Source organism: Callospermophilus lateralis, chromosome 16 (assembly GCF_048772815.1).
Source record: "Callospermophilus lateralis isolate mCalLat2 chromosome 16, mCalLat2.hap1, whole genome shotgun sequence".
In the NCBI taxonomy this organism is placed as follows: domain Eukaryota; kingdom Metazoa; phylum Chordata; class Mammalia; order Rodentia; family Sciuridae; genus Callospermophilus; species Callospermophilus lateralis.
Window position 1 is genome coordinate 90,429,970 of NC_135320.1, and position 15,138 is coordinate 90,445,107.

At 52.2% G+C, this 15,138-nt stretch overlaps 1 protein-coding gene across 1 annotated transcript; it reads right to left on the reverse strand.

The window, feature by feature from the left end:
- Window positions 1-9,958: 9,958 nt before the first annotated feature.
- Window positions 9,959-12,036, reverse strand: Ly6k (lymphocyte antigen 6 family member K; the record flags this gene model as incomplete). Its single annotated transcript, XM_076835790.2, has 3 exons — window positions 9,959-10,239; window positions 11,394-11,495; window positions 11,940-12,036. Coding segments are annotated over 3 exons (480 nt in total), but the record flags the coding sequence as incomplete, so codon positions are not given.
- Window positions 12,037-15,138: the final 3,102 nt, after the last annotated feature.

Sequence of the window (15,138 nt, forward strand, 5' to 3'; positions counted from 1 at the left end):
ACTGCTGTGACCCCAACCCCAGCAGAAGACGGTCGGGAAAAGGTCCGGACCCACCTTAGCCTCTGCAGCTCAGAACCCAGGTGGCCGCCGGGCACCGTGGCGCATGCTTGTAATCCCAGCGGCTGGAGCAAGCTGAGGCAGGAGGATCGTGAGTCCACAGCCAGCCTCAGCAATTTACTGAGGTTCTAAGCAACTCAGTGAGACCCTGTCTCTAAATAAAGAAGGGCTGGGGATATGGCTCAGTGGTTAGGTGCCCCTGGGTTCAGTCCCCAGGACCAAAAAACAACAGAAAACAAACACAGATTGCCTCTCCATGGGCTCTGCACCCACCTACCCGCTCCAGCTCAGATATCACACCCACCTTAGACCCCTGAGCTCACACCACGACCTGCTCCATCCTGGGTTCTGCTCCATCCTGGATCCTGCAGCTCAGATGGAAATCTGTCCCCTCTCAGGGTCTGTACCCACCCCAGACCCTGGGAAGACCCTGCTTGGGTACTGCTTCCTCCACTAGACCCAGGTGCAGCCAGCCTCCCTGTGCTGCCAGCGGCTTGGCCTCCAAAGATGGTCTAGCTTTAAGAATCGGCGACATTCCTTCTTATCCCAGAGTGCAGAGCTGTCACATGCACAGGCTTGGCCCCTGCTGGTGTCTGTGGCAAAGTGCCACCTGCAGGAAGATGTCCCTGCTGTTTTTGTCAGCTCTGGGAGCTAAAAGTGTTTGGAGTTTTTGTTTTATTTACTTAATCGTTTGGTGGCAGGCAAAGAATCTTCTGTCAATGTCTATGAAATCCGGGCCTCCGTGTTCTCGAGTGGGCTTTGTCGGAGAGAAACTCAGCCTATGCCCAGGACCTTTTGACAGCACATCTCGGGGACCACCCCTCCGCTGGTGGCATAGAGCTCTGAGCAGCATTCTTAGGCATTTCATCCAACCTCTGCATGGCTGTCGACCTGCCAGTATTCCAGCCCTCCAAGACTCCCGCTGTCTTGACAAACCGGGGCTCGCTCACTTTGACTATTCCTTCCCACTGCCTTTTACTTCTCTCCTTCTTTTATGATTGAGATCACTTTTCTTCTGCTTTAGTATTTCCTTTCTCATGGTCTGTGGATGATAAATGCAGTGGTATTTTATTTGAATACACACACACACACACACACACACACACACAAAGGGAAATATATATGTGTTGTGATTGGACACAGTATCTTTATTTATTTTTGTGTGGTGCTGAGAATCCACCCCAGGGCCTCGCACATGCCAGGTGAGTGCTCTACCGCTGAGCCCCAGCCACAGCCCTCCCTTTGTATTTTGAAGGGAGTGTTTGTTTTGTGTGAGGTTCTAGTTGAGCTGTTATTTTCTTCCAGCATTTTGTCAATGCCATTCCATCGTCATCGCCTGTTTTCTCTTTTTGGAACTTAGCCTTTGGCTCCTTTCGGGAAGTGGATGCTTTCCCTGGCTGTGTTGTTTCTCTTCTCCTTGGTTTTATGATTTTCCTTTGTACCTGTTCTGTTCCACTTTTTTTGAGTTTTCCAAGTCTGGGGTTGATGGTGTGCATCAGGGTTGAAGAAATAGTATCTTGAGTATGTTCAAATGCTATGTGTCCCACTCTCAGTGCTCCCGTGTGGTGTCAGCCCTGTCACATGCCCAGCCACCCACAGCCCTTACTCCAAAATACCACATCTCCTGGACATGGGTGTGGGTAGCTCGCCAGGAGCTCTGCACCCAGCCCTGCTGCTGCAGCCACGGCGCCCCGCATCCTCCTGGGACAAGTGAGGGGCAAGCTGAGGCCTTGTCATGGCAATGGGGTAGGATGAGACAGCACTTCCAACCATACCAGTTCACCCTAGTTCTTGCCCAGAGCAAGTCGCATGACTGAGCCCAAAGTCAAGGCCTGGGAAATAGATCTAGCCTTTGAAGAACTTTGGGGCAGAGTAAAGAAGTGGGTCAGATCAAGATGTGTCAGACCTCGTGTTCCAGATATAGCAGGTGCTGCCTATCCCCTCTTTTCTTCCTTTTTTGGTACTAGGATATGCCACTGGGCCACATCCCTAGCCTTTTTATTTTTTTGTTTTGAGACAGGGTCTGGCCAAGTTGCTGAAGCTGGCCTAGAACTTGTGACCCTCCTGCCTCAGCCTCCCAAGTGGCTGAGATCACAGGTGGTGTCTTGAGCCTGGTATCTTCCATCTCTTCAGATGGTGTGATCTGTGGTCTGACATTTTCGACCTACTGTTGTTTCTCTTCCTGGTTCTCTTCCTTGTTGTCTAGTCTGCTGTTAAATCCAGCTCTGGATCATTTCTGTCATCCTAGATTTCCATTTCATTGAATTTTGCCACACTGATATTTTCTCAATACTCATTTCTTTATTTTGAGATAGAATGTTTCATTCATTAATTTTCCAAATTTCTTTTCTGCTATTATAAACTTTTAAATTTTATTTTTCTTATTTAATGACTTTTCAAATGGCTACTTAGTTAACCTCATTTTAATTAATTAATTATTTAATTTTGCGGAGATGGAGACAGCACCCAGGGCTTCCAGCTGAGCTACGCGCCCCAAGCTCGGATAACCCCCGTTTGAACAACTGCTTTTTCTTTCTTTAGTTTTTGAATTCCCCTCAATGCTTAAATTTCTAAATGTTTATAAATTTATTTCTGGGTACTGCTTAACCTTTATTCCAAACTTATTTTCCCCCTGTATAATTATCTGTTCACTGTTCAATTTAAAGTATTTAAAAATTTCCATTTGTTTTCCTTTTTAAAAACTTCTTTTTAATTGTATTTAACAATACCTTTGTTTATTTATTTTTATGTGGTGCTGAGGATCAAACCCAGTGCCTCACACGTGCTAGGCAAGTACTCTAACCACTGAGCTACAGCCCCAGCTCTGTTTTCCTGTTTTTAAAATGCTCCCGTTTCCACATTTTTATTGGTGCATTATAGTTGCATATAATGGTGGGATTTGCTGTCCCATAATTGCACATGCACTCATCATGACAATGTCATTGGACCAGTCTCTCTCCCCAGCACGTCCCTGTTTCTGAGGATTGTTGAGTGCATGATCTTACATGTTTATTCAGTCAGTCTTGTTAATTATCATTATTTTCACCCCATTTTTTTATTCTAGATATGTCAATTATTGGGAGAGGTGTGTTGAAATATTCTGCTGTTGCTGATCTTGTTGTTACCTTGTTGTTCTAACAGTTTTACTATATATTGAAGCACTTCTGCAAGGTAAATATAAATTTTAAATTAAGATATTTTTATTTTGAGTTGAACGCTTTGTCATTTTTGTCTATAATGCTTTTCACCCTGAAGTTCACGTATCTGACATTTGTAATATAAATCCACTATATCTTCTGCCATCTTCTTACAACTGACCCTTCCATAGTCTTCATAGTCTCGTGTTTGGAGTGTGTCTTTTTATGCATTTAAACAAAGAAGTCAGTCTGATAATGTACCTTTGGACTGGGATTTTATATCGTGGTTGTTAAGATGTATAGATGTACAGTGAGCAATTTTTATTTCTTTTATCCTTTTCATCACTCAATATTGGCTTTTGTCCTTTCTTCTTATTTTTCTATTCATATTATAAAAGGTAAAAATTTCACTTCTGCCATTTTATTATTTACTGTGTGTACCATATTGGGGACAGGGCCTGGCACAAGCTAGGCAAATATTCTTCTACTGAGCTACACCCCAAGCCCCCCACCCCTTTTAAAGACTACCTTTAGTTTGAGACAGGGTCCTACAAGTTGTCCAGGCTGTCCTTGAACTTGTGATTCTTCTGCCTCAGTCTCCCCAGAAGCCAGGGTCGCCAGCCTGAGCCGCTGTGACCGCCCCTCCCCTGCTCCCTCGATGGGCAGTGAAGAGACCAAAGTCGGAGAGGAGAACCGAGATGGGGACGGCGACGACCTCAGGCACATCAGCGGAAGGACCTGGGCTGAGTGGACAGTGCGCGGCAGCGAACGCCAGGGCGAGGGCAGAGGGCGATGCAGGGGTGCGCCTGGCTGGCGGTGCCCGCGAGGTGAGGACCAGCGCGCCCCTGGGGGAGCGAAGGTGACGGGCAGGTGAGGAGGAGTCCCGCCCGGGGCCCAGGCCCGCCCCAGGGAGCGCGCGGTGACCGGCGGCGGAGGGCGAGCGCGGCGGGCGGCCAGGGGCAGCGCGCCCAGGTCTGCGCACTGGCCGCGCTGCGCGCGGGGGGTGGGGGTGGCTAGTGCGACCCGCTGCACTCCTTGAACTGCCCTTTCGCTGTCCCCGCGTCCCGGACTGTGGGCGGGGTCCTCAGGACGTCAGCGAGCCATGGAGGAGCCCCTGGAACGCCCGCCCTGCCTCTCCTTCTGCTCCGCCCGTCCACCGCCGCACCTCAGGGCGTCTAGGGGTCCTTGGGACCCCGGGAGTCTCTCCAGCGCACCCCAGAAGCCAGGCTCTGGCTCGCAAGCAGAAGGCTGGGGCGTGGAGAGAGTGTCCTGCAGGAGCCCCTCCCTGCAGTCTCTCCATTTCAGTCCTGGCCTCCATGCGCCTGACCTGCCTCTCCACCCCTCTCCTGTTTCCCTCCTGCCGCACCAGAGGGCACCAGAGGAAGCCCTGCTGCACGCCTTATTTTTTGTGGGGGTGGTGCTGGGAGAGGGGCCTCACACACAGTACTGAGCTACACCTCGTGCCCTGTATTTATTCTTTAGATCTAATTTTTTCAAAATCTCTGGCCTTCTTGTGAATTGTAAAAAGTAGACAGTTCCAACTGCTTTCCTCCTAGCCTCCATGCCGGTCGTCCCTGGTGTTTTTGACTTTTCTTGAATGTCCTCAGTTGGAACCACTGTCCTGTTAGTAGACGACATGTGTTTTGACTTCTCCATGTGTCCTGGTCTTCCTGGGCTGCTGTATATATCACCATCACTGGATGACTTGATTTATCTTTCACAGTTGTGGAGGCTGGAAGTCCAAGATCAAGGTGCGTGTCAACCCAGCCTAATTCTATCTTAAGATTGGGAGCCATCTGTCACAAAGTCATGAAAAGTTAATTTCTGTTTTACCATAAATTACTGTAATTTTTAAACTTGCTTGGGATGCCTGCCGTGCCTTGACTCGCCCATGCCTGGTCTTCCCTGACAGATAACAACCCTCTCTGAGACCTTAGCGGTGCCTCCTAAGTTCTGGTGTTGGGCTATAACTTGAAATGTTGAACCATTTAGATCATTAACCTGATATCTGCCTTTGTACTATGCTTGTCAAAATCCTGTTATCTGTAAGTTCTCAAGACACACCCCCTTTTGCAACTTTTTGTGCTATAAAACCGTGTTCCTAGAGAGCTGGGGTGCTGACCTCTAACCCACGGATTTTGGGAGAGAGAGTCCTGGCCAGCTGGAATTACAAGCTTGCTTTAATTGGATTTAAAATTGGAGTCGGTGGTCTTTTCTTTCCCTGCAAGTTTAACCTCACCTCCTGGGGGCAGGGGAGGGGATGAGAACCTCATTGTGACAAGCACAGACTGGTCACCATTTAGAGCCCCACGCTAACACCTTGTGTTGGGGGCCTTTCCCACACATGAGCCTCAGGGACATCTTCCTTCTCTTTCCGAGTCTGTGGGGGCCTGTGATTTAGGGCTGATGGCCCGTTCCTCCAGCAGCTTCTCGGTATTTCAGGCATCTGCAGAGAAAAGGGGACTCATTAAAACCTCCCCATTATTTCTTAGCCTAGGCCGGAGTGAACCAGAAGTGGAAATGCAAGCCCCAGAGTCAGAAGGGCTCTGGGTTCTCCCAGAAATGTCTTCATGTTTGTCTCTTTTCCTTTCTTCTCCTCCAGGCAGAGCAGTCCTGAGACGCACAGTGTCCCCTGCCCCTTCCCTGGCTTAGCACTTAGTTTCAGATCTGTCTCCTCTGGGCTCCTCATTTGTCTTTCATCCTCTCTTTGGGGTATCCAGTGCCACATGTGCCATCCGCCATATGTGGCTCTACAGAGCAAGAGATGGTCAACGCACTCTGGGCTGTGGTCAGACTCAGCACTTGGCTGAGTCATGTCATTATCCAGGTCTATTTTATCATAGTGTTTGATTGTTTTATGCCTCTGAAAATATATCCATGATAGCTTGGCATATAATTAAGAACACCTTAAAATACCCTTTTCTTTTGAAGTATTTTAAAATAGGAAGGTCTTAGCTACTGCCGTGGTCTGAATGGACATCTCTCCAGGATTCGTGTTGAAAGCTAACCCTCACTGCTTGATGTTAACAGGCAGGCCTTTGGACAGTGTTAGTCGCTCCTGAGTGGGATCTGTGCTCCCAGAAAAGAGGCTACAGGCCCTGCCCCAGCCTATAGCCTCTTTTCTGGGAACATGGATGGTCCCTCTGCCAGGTACGGACAGTCAGAAGGTGCCATCCACAAGGAATAGGCCCTCACCAGACCCGGAATCTGTTGGTACCCTGATCTTGGACTGTCCAGGTCCCAGAACTGTGGAGCAATACATTTCTATTTATGAATAACCTAACCTGGGACTGGGGATGTGGCTCAAGTGGTAGAGCACTCGCCTGGCATGCATGAGGCACTGAGTTCGATCCTCAGTACCACATAAAAATTGTGTCCACCTTAAAAATAATAATAAAAATAAAAAACCTAACCCACAGCATTTTGTTATAGCAGCTCAAACAAAATAAGGAAGCTATCTAATAAGACATATTATTAGGAAAAAAACATTTCTATACTTCTTACTTTGTATTTCTTATTTTCTTGTGTGACTAAGTCCTCACTTTGGTGTTGAATGTAAAAGTGAAAAATGTATGTACTAATTTATGTTTTTGTATTTAGAGGGATAGTGTCTAGTGCTTCACCATTAAGCATGGTGTTTGTTTGAGTTTCTAGTGGGTAGCTTTTTATCAAATCCCTGAAGTTTCCTTCTGTTCTTAGTTATCTCAGATTTTTTTAAAAATAAGCGAATGTTGATTATTATGTGATTATCACCCTTTATTCTCTGTGGCAGTGATTGGTACCTTTTCCTGAGATTCAACCACTCTTGCATTTCCAGTAACCATACTTGCTCAAGATGGCTTATTATTTTTGCAAAAACTTTGGGAGTCTGTGTGTAGAATTCATAGGTTGCTCCCTGCATCTTAGAGGAGGCCACTTTCCAGGCAGAGGGGAAACTGCTGTACTCCAGACCCTTCCCGTGTGCTGGCATGTGGCCCATATTTGGGGTCGGCAGAGCAGCTGGCAGCTCCTGGAGCTCCTGACCCCTGCTCTCCCTAGAAGACGGCTTTCTGTGCCTAGCGGGGCCCCTCGCTCTTCCATGTGGGAGTCGGGATGTGAGAGCAAGGTGCTTTCCAGGGCCAGCACCGCCTCACTCACCCGTGTTCCTCAGGGTGTGGCAGTGCCCAGCCAGGGGTCCTCTGAGCAGGGATGCTGCACTGGCAAACACACACTCTCCCCATCTGGAGAGAAGGGCCAGCCTTGCAGAGCCGTCACTGTGGGTGCTCTGTTCTGGCTCGAGAAGCTGCCATCCTTTCTGCCTGCTCCTGCCTGCCTCCTGGCCCACAGGCCACGGGTTCATGGCTCTAGTCCCTGGCCTCACACTGCTCCCCGAGGGTATGTCTCTCACCTTGCCCTGCCTTTCTTACCCGCCTGCGGTTGGTTCCAGGGTCCAATCCTCAACTCCTCTTGAAACTAGGTGACAGGTTCTCTCTTGTGTGTGACCCTCACACACCCTGACACACTCCAGTCATTGCCCTTTCTGCTGGCATCTGTGAGCTCCTGTGGGAGGACCTGCAGTCCAGTGTGTAGCGCCAGCTCAGCCAGGGCCTCCACACTGCTGGAAACCTGGGGAGGCCTGCGCAACCTCCTGGTCCTCTTGCCTCTCAGGACTGTGCAGGTTGCTCTCCTGCCACTCAAAAGCCCGTTATTTAAGCTCTTGTTCTGAGACATACCACAGAGAAGCCATGATGTGTCATAGGTGGTTGATAAGTCATTGCTTTGAACCGTGTGACCCCTGGACACTGAAACACTGCTTTTAGGAACCCTGCGGTACCAGGGACATGGGGGAACATCCTTGCAAGGTGGTTCCTGTTGATGGGGGAGATTCTGTTTGCCATGGAACTCACTAGTTCAAAAAGCCTAGATTTCAAAATGCAGACTCTGGAAGTGGGGGAGGTGGGGGGAGGTGGAGAAGGTGGGCGTGGCCTGCCAAGCCCCAGCCAACTTGTTTTTCCCACCTCCATCCTGTTTTCCTCAAGAAGCCTGTCACACTGGAACTCTTTGATGTTCCTACCTATAAAAATAAAACACGGGCTCTTATTCACTGTCAGATACGACCATCAGAGCTGGTCACCTACCCTGCCCCGCTTTCATTAATAAATGAGTCTTTATTTTATTCCTATAATTTCTGATTACTTTTTTCTCAACATCACTTTTGCTTGGGTCCTGTACACCAAGGGATCTTGCCATACAGGACATAAGCTGCAAAAGTGATGTTGGGAGTGGGTTATTCAACTTCCTGGCCCCTCCCTGCAGGTGACCTTTCTGTGGTCTCCTGCCTGTTGTTCTGCCAGGCTGATGGGAGACAGTATCTGTTCTTCCCTGCGTCTGGCCTGAGACCTCATCTACTCCGTCCCCACTGTGGGAGGCCCCTGCTGGTCTGCAGGGCTGGCCCACCGCCTGTTCAGCTTCCTGCTCTTGACTGGGCTGTCATTCACGGGAGCACTTCTGCCGATCCCTGATCTTTGCTAGACACCACCCACTGTATCTTTCCTTCCAAAGTGACCTTTCTAGAAAGAGTACTGAACACTGGTGACAGCCCGCTCCTTGTCTTGTTCTGACTCCTCATCCTGCAGTCACCTGACACCTCCTGCAACGGTCTGTGAAAGCACTCCTCCTCTTGCTGCCCACTGCCCAAGGTCCACCAGTGCCTGAATCAGGATCTGTCCACGGTCCTCTTTCTGATTTCCTGCTGTTTTTCACTGCAGGCCGTATCCGAGACACCAGGGTCAGGTTGCCATAGCAACTCACACATGCTGACCTTTCCCTCTTGCTTTTTCTGGGTAAAGTGTACCCACTTCTCTCTGCCCTAAGAAAAGTGGTGCCCCTGCAAATTCCGGAGCATGGCTCCTGTTCCTGAGTGCAGGTGCCAGGGGCAGGTGTGAGCTCAGAGCCCACGATGGCCAAGGGACATGCAGGTCCCTCCAGTCCTGGAGTGCTGGCTGGCACTCAAGGACACTCCCTGCCACTGCTTCCAGGAGTGACGTGGGTCTCAGGTTTGGAGGGTTAGACATGATGTAGGTGACCTTGTCCTCCATGACTCAGGAATAGCCCCGAAACTCTCTGGAAGTACCCTCAGGCCACCCTGTGCTATAAGAGAAGGGAGAGGGGCAGCAGGGTGTGGGTCCGCCTGCCGCACACTGAGGAAGCACTTGCTCAGGGCAGGCTGTAGCCGGTGTTCTCAGTGCTTGCAGTGTGGCTGCATCTGGGCTGAAGCATGCAGGGAGAGGCCTGCTGCCATCTGCAGCAGGATCACACCTGGAGCCCTTGACCACGCCAGCTAGTAAGGTCGTGCCAAGGAGTCCTTTATTCCAGGCATGTTCATTTGGTCGTCTCCTTGTCCCACCATCCTGGGTACCCCAAAAGGTCAGAAGCAGTGAGCATGTCCCCTTCTTGGGTGAGACATAGCCCCCTCCCCATTAACGGTAAGGCCCTTAGTAGCAAAGAGGAGCAGAAGAAGGCAGGGGCTGTCAGTAAGAGTTTTGAGGCTTGATTTCAGAGACTGGTCAACAAAACCACTGCCCAGAGTCAGGACTGACTTGCTGTGATGCAAAATGAGACATTGCTAGGCAGAGGGCTACTGTACTCAAACCCACCCACCCATCCTGAGGCACCCAAGGAGTCAGACTAAGGGGTAACCAAAGGAGAACTAGTTTAATGCAACAGGTGTCAACAGTCTGTGGTTAGCTTATGTCCCAGAAAGCGTAGCCCAGGCCCTTCTGAGCTTACAGCAAGCTAAGGCCTGCAAAGATGGTGGCGCTGGCCATGACAACAGTCAGCATGGCTTGGCTATGGCTCCTCACACTGGCCCTGTCAGCCTGTTCTCGGAAGGACTCTCCTTTGAAGTTCGGTGCATTCAAATTGCATAAATTGCCCTTACAGCAGTTCACATAGAAGAAAGGCATGGGCTTTTCGATTAGAAAGGATTTTTGGTTGAGTATTGGCATCACATATGGACAAAACATGGAACACTGCTTTGAAACGTAGAAGAAACGTGACAATATTTCTAACAGGAAAGAAAGAGAAAGAAATCGAGTGAGTTCAGAGCCCTATGACAGCACCTTTGTGGCTGTCAGTCTAAGCCTGCACCTCCTGGGGACCCTGGTCAGAGGCTCCCACTCAATAAGGCACCCGCAGGAAGGTGTGAGCCATGGCTCAGATGCAAGAAGGGCAGCTTCTCTCTCAGCTGCTTCAGGGAGGGTAGCTGGGGTTCAGCATGGCCTTGAATGCCTGCCTCTGTCCTGTCCATGTGTGCACCAGTGGCACACACGCTCCTGTGCCTCAGCTCTTAAACACAGGCTTGCTCAAGCCTTTTGTTTGTCCAGACACTTGGGCTGAAGGCTTCCCAGTGATCCTGGCATTGCCTACAGCTGGAGCTGGCTTTGAGTGGGCCTGGCCCAGCTCTGGGCAGGCGCTGGTCTCAATACTTGACCTTGTCTTCTCCTTTGTACACATCGTTTCCCACATTAAAGTGAACTGCCTGACCACTGCTTCATCACCCCACAAACTTCCCAGAATGCAGAGGCCCCAGGGAATAACCTGAGAACCAAAACTGAATCCCCAAGCCCCCAAAATACCTCTGTGGGAAGAATGTTGCAGGTTTTCTGATTGAGCTCTGGAGAGCTCTTGGTGTACCCAGAATCTTGGGTGAACTACAGATGTCAGCAACTTGGTCTGCAAACATCCTAAAGCATGCACACTCTCTGGAGAGCATGCAGTGAGCCTGTACTGTTGATTCACTCATCTCTGACATACTGTTTTCAGTGAGGCACTTGTCGTCATTAGAGCTTAATTTTTCATTTAAAAACAAATTTAAAAAAATCACTATTTTCTCCTGGTACTCCAACATTCACTGTGACCGACTGCCTGTGTTTGCCACCCTACCCTAACCCCATGCCATTCAACGCTGCCTCACTGGCACTCACCACCTGTCAGGCTTTGTTGCTCTTCAACTGCTGTTGTCCCAATCCTGGGGATTGAACCCGGCCACTTGTGCGTACTAGACAAGCGTCCACCACTGAACTCAACCCCTAGCCCTTGAGGGCTTTTTAAAAGGCCATGCTTTGCTTATTTTTCTCTATGGAGGCAGACTAGAGGGCTCCTAATTCCTGAGACTCTTCAGGGCTCTGGGGGGACCTAGACCTGAACAGAGACACTTACTGACTGCCACAAGATTACAGTATGTGACATTTGTTTCACATTCCTGTTCATTGGTGCAGCCAAAATCATTCTCTTTCTCACAAACGTGACATCTCAAATTCTCTGAAATGAGGAACAAAGCAAAAAAAGTAGATCATCACAGTTCTCCTGTCAGAGAAACCCCCCTGTCCTCCCAGCCCCATGGCCCCCACTCCCTGCCTAGTTCTCCTCCCTCTGTGGGCCCGGCACTCACTCACTAAATGTGTCACCCACTGGGTCCCTCAGCACATCCTCACGTGCCTTGCACTGAGTGGCCTTCCTGGCACACACTCCTCGGCCTGGGCCTCAGGCCAGCCCGGGCTGGAGAGTGCCCCGTGCGGGAGCGCCGACCCGCTCTGGGGAGGCCAGGTCGCTCTCGCCACTGACTCGTGCTTGCAGGCGCCCGCCACGCTGCTCGCTGGGGACCCGCTGGGGACCACGAGGCGCCCTCCCGCCCACGCAGCTCCTGGGATTCGCGGCCAGCCGCCGCCCGCGCTGCCTCCCTTCGCGGAGCCCGCGCGGACTCACCTTGCCGTCTGGTCCTGTTGCTAGTCAGCACCTGAGGCAGGTCCAAGGTCAGCAGCAAGGCCAGCAGGGCCACCACCTGCAGCGGGCGCCTAGCCCTGCGGGGAGCGAGCGGCGTTCAGCTCGGCCCGCGCCTGCCCCGGGACCAGCCACCCGGCCACCTTCCGCCCGCGCCACCCTCGGCTCGGACCTCAGCGACCAGGCCCACCCCGGCCACTTCCCACCCTGAGCCCCCCAAGGCCCGCCCGGGCGCCCCCCCCCGCCCCCCCCACGCGCCAGCCCCCGGCCCGCCCCAGTCCCCGGCCCGTCCCCCCCAACGGCGCCAGCCCCCACCCATCCCAGTCCCCGGCCCGCCCCGCGCCAGCCCTCAGCCCCCCACCCAGCCCGCGCCAGCCCCTCCCCTCAGCCCCAGTCCCCGACCCGCTCCCCCGACCCGGGCAGCCCCCGGCCCGCCCCAGCCCCCGGCCCGCCCCCGACCCACGCCAGCCCCCTCCCCCGGCCCGCGCTTGTCCCCGGCAGCGCCCACCCGTCCATGGCGTGTCCGTGTGCAGGCGCGACCGTCGGGGCGCCCTCCTCCCTGCTCTGCGCGTGCTCGCTCCTCTCAGCGCCCCCTCCTGGGCGCCACCGGGCTTCCTTCGGGAACGTTCCCGGCGTGCGCCCGCCGACTGTCTGCGCGCGGTCCGACCAGCGGGGGGCGGCGGAGCGGCCGGGGGCTGGCGCCGGGTGGGGTGGGGCGGGCGTGGCCGCGCCCTCAGCTCCTCCCGCGCCGCCACCTGCGCAGCCGCCAGTGCCCCCTTGGCCGTGGGGAGCTGGGACTGCCTTCCTGGGCGTCCTGCGGCCGCGCCCGCTGCTGGAGCAGAGGCGTGTCACTCCTCGGTGTCAGAACTTCACCGAGTAACTGTGAATTCACAGGCTGCACCACTGACAGCCTCGCAGTCCGCGTCCTCGTGGGCCGTCGGGTAGTCGTCCTAGGGAGGCAAACAAGCTGTTTTGTTCCAGTCTAAATTAAGGCAGTTTCAGAGTGTCCTGGAGGTGTAAGTTTGGAGTCATTGTGTCACAGCAGGAGAATCTAGGCTGTGCTGAATGCGGCCCCAAGGGACAGGAATGGAGGAGCCTTGTCCTGGTCAAGGTTCATGACAAGTGGTGAGGTGATGGGAGCAGGGTGCCACTGTGTCCATCCTGTGTCCAGTGGGGTCTGGGGTTCCTTTTACAGGGCTCAGGTGAGGACATTACATTTGGTGAGGTTGATAAGCTGCTGTGTCTGGTGTTCCTGATACAGTCTTGGGTGTCCGTTGTCCATGTGCTCCAGATTTAGGTTTGTTTTTTTTTTTTAATAAATAGTTTTTAGTTGTAGATGGACACAATATCTTCATTTTATCTATTTTTATGTGGTGCTGAGGATCACACCCATTCCTTCACATGTGCAAGGCAAGTGCTCTACCACTGAGCCCCAGCCCCAGCCCTAGATATGGCTTTTTGGTAGGTTGTCTCCGGTGTCTCCGTTTATCAGTCTGTGCCTTATGATTGTGTCAGGCATGTGAGGGTCGCTCAGTTGTACAAATAAGGTGTAGAGTAGTCTAGCTGCACTTGTAATCAAAATGGAATAGCTTATGGCAATCTGCTGCTTTGCAAAATGAAGGATTAAAGGCTTAGGCACAGCCTGAAAACTGCTTTTCTACACATCGTGGAGTAACTCAGGGCACAGCCTGCTCTCCACCCCTGTCTGCTCTCAGCATCTCTCTATACTTGATGGGGTGATGTCAGAGCCAGAGTGTGTCCTGACCCAGGTGAGTGCAAGAGCTGGCAGGCAGTGGGTCCCATGTCCTGGGGCCACCCCCCGTGGTGCAGGAACGGTCCCTTCCCCTCTTCTCACTGAGCCCTCCCAGATGGAATGCAGGGTGATGGTGGACAGGTCTTGATTCCCCCTCCTCCTGCCCACAGTGCTTCCTTTCCTCCACCTTTTGTGCAGACACTCCAGTAGCACAATGAGACTGTGTTTTTTTTTATAATTTTAAAAAAATATTTTTCAGTTGTAGATGGACACAATACCTTTATTTTATTTTTATGTGGTGCTAAGGATTGAACCCAGTGCCTCACCCGTGCCAGGTGAGTGCTCTACCACTGAGCCACAACCCCAGCTCCTAGAATTGTTTTACAGGTGCGTGCCATTCTGTGGTCTGGACCCACCAAGGTAGATTCAGATAGCCTCCTAATGAACGTCTGTGTGGTTGTGCAGAGTTTCTCTATCATACCCAGCACTGCCTCGCCTCAGTGTTCTTCCTTCATGCGAGTGTGGGTGGGAAGGGCACACGCCACAGGATGAGACAGTTGGTCAAATTCAAGTGTATCTCAGCTCAGGTGAATGTTGCCCTGTTGCTGCCTTTGGTCAGTGGCTGTGCACGTGGGTGTTGCGCATTCTGAGCATCCTTTCCCCACAGGTCCTCAGAGTCAGTGCCCCAAATTCCTATCACAGCTGCACAAATTTCCAGCTGACCTTTAGACGGATGGGCAATGCCCAGAGCTCTGCCACCCTTAGCAGAGGTCTCCCTGGGAAGCCTGTGCACTGCAGCCACACCATTTCCTGTGCAGAAGCCGGGAGGGGATCCAGGGGACTACATTCCTGAAGACTAAGCTAGAGCCTGGGTGGGTGGGATTTTCCTTGGGAGCATGGACTCTCAAGAACCTAGTGCCAGGGAGCAGACACAAGGCCTGGAGACCCTGCACAGTTGAAGCAGGCTGCTTCATGCCTCGTCTCCTGAGGAAGAGTAGAACAGGGGTCTCCTTAGAACCGCGTCACCCAGGCTTTTCCACAGCTGGCCTACAACAGAGATGCCAAACCCCAAGCAGGAAAGGCAGAGGCCAGACCATGGTCATCTCACCCCCAGAAGTGTGGTGAGAGCCCACAGAGCCAACAATGGAAGGGGACATGGCCTCCCATCCGACCAGAGCTCTCTGCTGGCAGGGAAGGGAGACAGTACAAATGTGGGACAATCAGAGGAACAAACGGGAATAACTACCAGGACAAAAGAAGACACAAAGTCCGACCACTGAGGAGTTCAGTGGGATTACCAGACACAAGTCGAGGCCCACGGGCTTCAAAGCCAGAGGGAAACACGCCCCTCCTGCACCCAGGGTGGAGGCGGCAGCCTGTGCCACCCATGACCGAGGCTGTGACCAGGAGGGAAATGAGCAAAGGGGACGT